Source organism: Nicotiana tomentosiformis, chromosome 9, assembly GCF_000390325.3.
Source record: "Nicotiana tomentosiformis chromosome 9, ASM39032v3, whole genome shotgun sequence".
In the NCBI taxonomy this organism is placed as follows: domain Eukaryota; kingdom Viridiplantae; phylum Streptophyta; class Magnoliopsida; order Solanales; family Solanaceae; genus Nicotiana; species Nicotiana tomentosiformis.
The window spans coordinates 84,757,374-84,760,904 of record NC_090820.1 but is presented as its reverse complement, the minus strand read 5'-3'; the positions used below and the strand labels follow the sequence as shown (position 1 = coordinate 84,760,904).

Genomic DNA, 3,531 nt, shown 5'->3' with positions numbered 1-3,531 from the left:
CACTTTGGACCTCATCGCATGGGCCTATTTTCGCTACTAAATTATTTTGAATATTTTTTTAAATTAATATCTTCTTATTGTTGTAAGTAGTAAATTATATTTGTTTCGTACGTAGCACCTTCCCAAAGGGATTGCTACAAGTTTTGGTATCAGAGACTAGATTAGTGATTCTAGGATTTTTGTTGTGATCGTACCTAATATTTTTTGTTATTTTCTTTCTTGAAAATGACTTGGAGATTATAAATTTTTGCATACTTGTTTAATGTAATTTGATGTATTCCTTGTGCATATGCAACATGTACATGTCCCTAATACAGTGTAATCTTATCTTTTATAGGAATTTTAATATGGCCTATTCTTCGAATAGAGCTATTGAATCCATTGATGGAAGTCAGGCCCATTATAATGCTCCACCTCACCTCCAGGAAGGATATGAGGTACCCTTGACTAACCTAAATCATCATCGTGTTAGTGAAAATAAAGTGGGCAATAATCCAAGAGCAATGGGTCATAGTACTCCTATTATGACTCCTCAATTTCAAAAGATGGCTGAGTTCTTTCGTCACTTAGCTGGGACAATGTCAGAACCTAGTGAAATGAATTTTGGGAAGATGAGGAAAATGGGTGGAGTTGAATTTGAAGGCACTACTTTGAACAACTAGAGTGTACTAATGCTGCCAAATTTAAGTATGTTATCTCTCTTTCACAAAAACATGCCTATAATTGGTGGGTAAGTGTGTCAAATGCAAAAGCAAATTATCCGTGCTGGCTTGGGATGACTTTGTGAAAGCATTTCGTGCGAAATATGTCCCCCCCTGTCTATTGTGATGCTAAGAAAAAAGTGTTTCTGAAATTAAGACATGGGAGTATGTCTATTGCAAAGTATCAACAAAAGTTTCTCAAGCTTTCTCGCTATGCTGGAGGTATTATTGATGGTGAAAGAGACAAGTGCAGAAGATTTGAAGAAGGTTTGAATGGTTACATTCGAAAGTCTGTGGCAATCTTGCAACTTGATGATTTTTCCAAGCTAATTCTAGCTGCTCTTATTTGGGAAAGAATTGACAAGGAAGAAGATAGTAGGAGAGAAAACAGGTTTATGAAGGGTAATTTAGATTATGGCGGTCCATCCGAGAAGGGAAAGTTTGACTACTCAAAGAATGAAAGTGCACAAAAGTCATCATATCATAAGAAGAATAAGCCAAATTTCTCTATCTACTCCAAGTTATGTCCAAGGCAAAACCTATACACCTACTTGTGCATAGTGCGGGAAGAATCACTATGGTGCCTGCAAAAGAGCTTTTGGTGCTTGTTTTAATTGTGGAAGTTTGGACCATAAAGTGAAGGATTATCCTAATCCTAATCCTAATCCTCTTTCTTATACACATACAGAGGGATCAGTTCAAAAGCATGTCACTACTCATTTTCAAGCTAATAGGGGTGCAAGACCTAGAAATGTGCAAGCACCAGGTTCAGGTGGAGCTAATCAGGCTAGTGGGTCGAGATCTACTGCACGAGTCAATGCTATGAGACTGAGGAATGACCAAGATGGTTCGGACTTGGTTGTTGGTAAATTTCACTTATTTGGCATATCTTTTGTTAAATTATTTTATCTTGGATCTTCACACTCTTATGTTTGCTCATCACTTGCATTTCTTGATACTGTTAAATCCGTGAGACTTGACTTTGATGTGCTGGTAATGAGTCAATTAGGTCATCAGGATTTACCGAGATTGTCTATTTCATGATTCAATATCTGGTCTTCACTGCAGACTTGCTTGAAATGCCCTTCCAAGACTATGATGTTATTGTTGGTATGGATTGGATCCATAGGTACCATGCATTGGTTAATTGTAGGTTGAAGCAAGTGACTTTTAGAACTCCTGCATATTCACGCATAGTAGTTCAAGGAGAAATATCACTGACATCTAATATTATTTATGCGGTCTTGGTAAGGAAGGTGATTTGTCAAGGTTGTCATGCCTATCTTGCTCATTTAGTCGATACACGATTGGAGAGTCCAAGTCTTAAGGACATACCAATCATGTGCGACTTTCCTGATGTATTTCTTGATGAACTTCCTGGGTTGCCTCCAGAAAGGGAGATTGGATTTCCTATAGAGCTTGTCCCTAGAACTACTCCTATTTCTATTGCTCCTTATAGAGTGGCTCCAGCTGACTTAAAAGAGTTGAATGCTTAGTTGAAAGAACTTCATGAGAAAGGTTTTATCCGTCCCAGTATTTCAACTTGGGGAGCTCCTGTTTTATTTGTGAAAAAGAAAAATGGCACTCTTAGGCTTTGCATTGATTACCGGTAGTTGAACAAGGTAACAATCAAGAACAAATACCCACTGCCTAGAATCGATGACTTGTTTGACCAACTAAAGGGTGCCAGCTTGTTCTCATAAATTTACTTGAGGTCTGGATATTATCAGTTGCCCTTGAGGGAGTAAGATTTTCCTAAAACTTCTTTTAGGACCAGGTATGACCATTATGAAATTTTGGTAATGCCATTTGGTTTGATAAATGCTTCTGTTGCATTTATGGATCTAATGAACCGTGTATTCAAGCCTTATCTTAATCAATTTGTGGTGGTGTTTATTGATGACATTTTAGTCTATTAAATGAATATAGAAGATCATGATAAGCATCTCCGAATTGCATGCAAATTTTGAAAGAGAGGCAACTCTATGCAAATCTTTCCAAATGTGAATTTTGGCTGAGTGAAGTGGTTTTTTTGGGACATATTGTATCAGTTGAAGGTGTGAAGCTTGATCTTAGTAAGATTCAAACTATTGTTGATTGGAAACACCCTAAAACTCCAACTGAGATAATATGTTTCTTGGGTTTAGCTCGACACTATAAGAGTTTTGTGAAGGGCTTCTCTATTATAGCTTTTCTTTTGACCAAACTTTTGGGTAAAGACGCAAAGTTTGTGTAGGATGACAAGTGTCAAGAGAGCTTTGAAAATCTCAAATCCTTGTTGACACAAGCTCCAATACTTTCTTTGCCAGCTGAAGGGAAAGATTATGTGATATACAGTGATGCATCTCACCATGGCTTGGGTTGTGTTTTGATGCAAGAAGGGAAATTAATTTCTTATGCCTCTCGAAAGTTGAAATCGCATGAGTTGAATTATCCCACTCACGATCTTGAACTTGTTACCATTATTTTTTCCTTAAAAATTTGGAGGCATTACTTGTTTGGGGAGAAGTGTCACATACTTACTGATCACAAGAGTTTGAAGTACTTGGGTACACAAAAAGAGTTAAACTTGAGACAACAAAGATGGCATGAACTCATCAAAGATTATGATTGCAGGATTGATTATCATCGTGGTAAAGCCAATGTGGTTGCAGATGCGTTGAGTCGCAATTCCCTTGAAGTTTAACTCTAAGTCCTTTGCCTTTGCTTCTTGAATTAATAGCCATGAATGCTTGTCTTTCATTTAATTATAATGGTTCTATCATTTCTAATTTGCAAATCAAGCCAGTCTTACTTGAGCAGGTCCAAGAAGAGCATAGGTTAGATGAAA

The 3,531-nt window shown here is 37.2% G+C and overlaps 1 protein-coding gene across 1 annotated transcript; it reads left to right on the top strand.

Moving 5' to 3' along the window:
- Window positions 1-805: 805 nt before the first annotated feature.
- LOC138899121 (uncharacterized) lies at window positions 806-2,197 on the top strand. Its single transcript, XM_070185242.1, has 3 exons — window positions 806-1,233; window positions 1,325-1,566; window positions 1,770-2,197. The coding sequence occupies exons 1-3, from the start codon at window positions 806-808 to the stop codon at window positions 2,195-2,197; spliced, it is 1,098 nt and encodes a 365-aa protein (XP_070041343.1).
- The last annotated feature ends 1,334 nt before the right edge of the window (window positions 2,198-3,531 follow it).

Bases quoted from the DNA above. Each gene is read 5' to 3' on its own strand.
- LOC138899121 (XM_070185242.1), top strand. From the start codon at position 806: ATGTCCCCCCCTGTCTATTGTGATGCTAAGAAAAAAGTGTTTCTGAAA. The intron at 1,234-1,324 runs GCAAAACCTATA...TAATTGTGGAAG, and splicing joins TACTCCAAGTTATGTCCAAG to TTTGGACCATAAAGTGAAGG. The intron at 1,567-1,769 runs GTAAATTTCACT...TCTTCACTGCAG, and splicing joins TGGTTCGGACTTGGTTGTTG to ACTTGCTTGAAATGCCCTTC.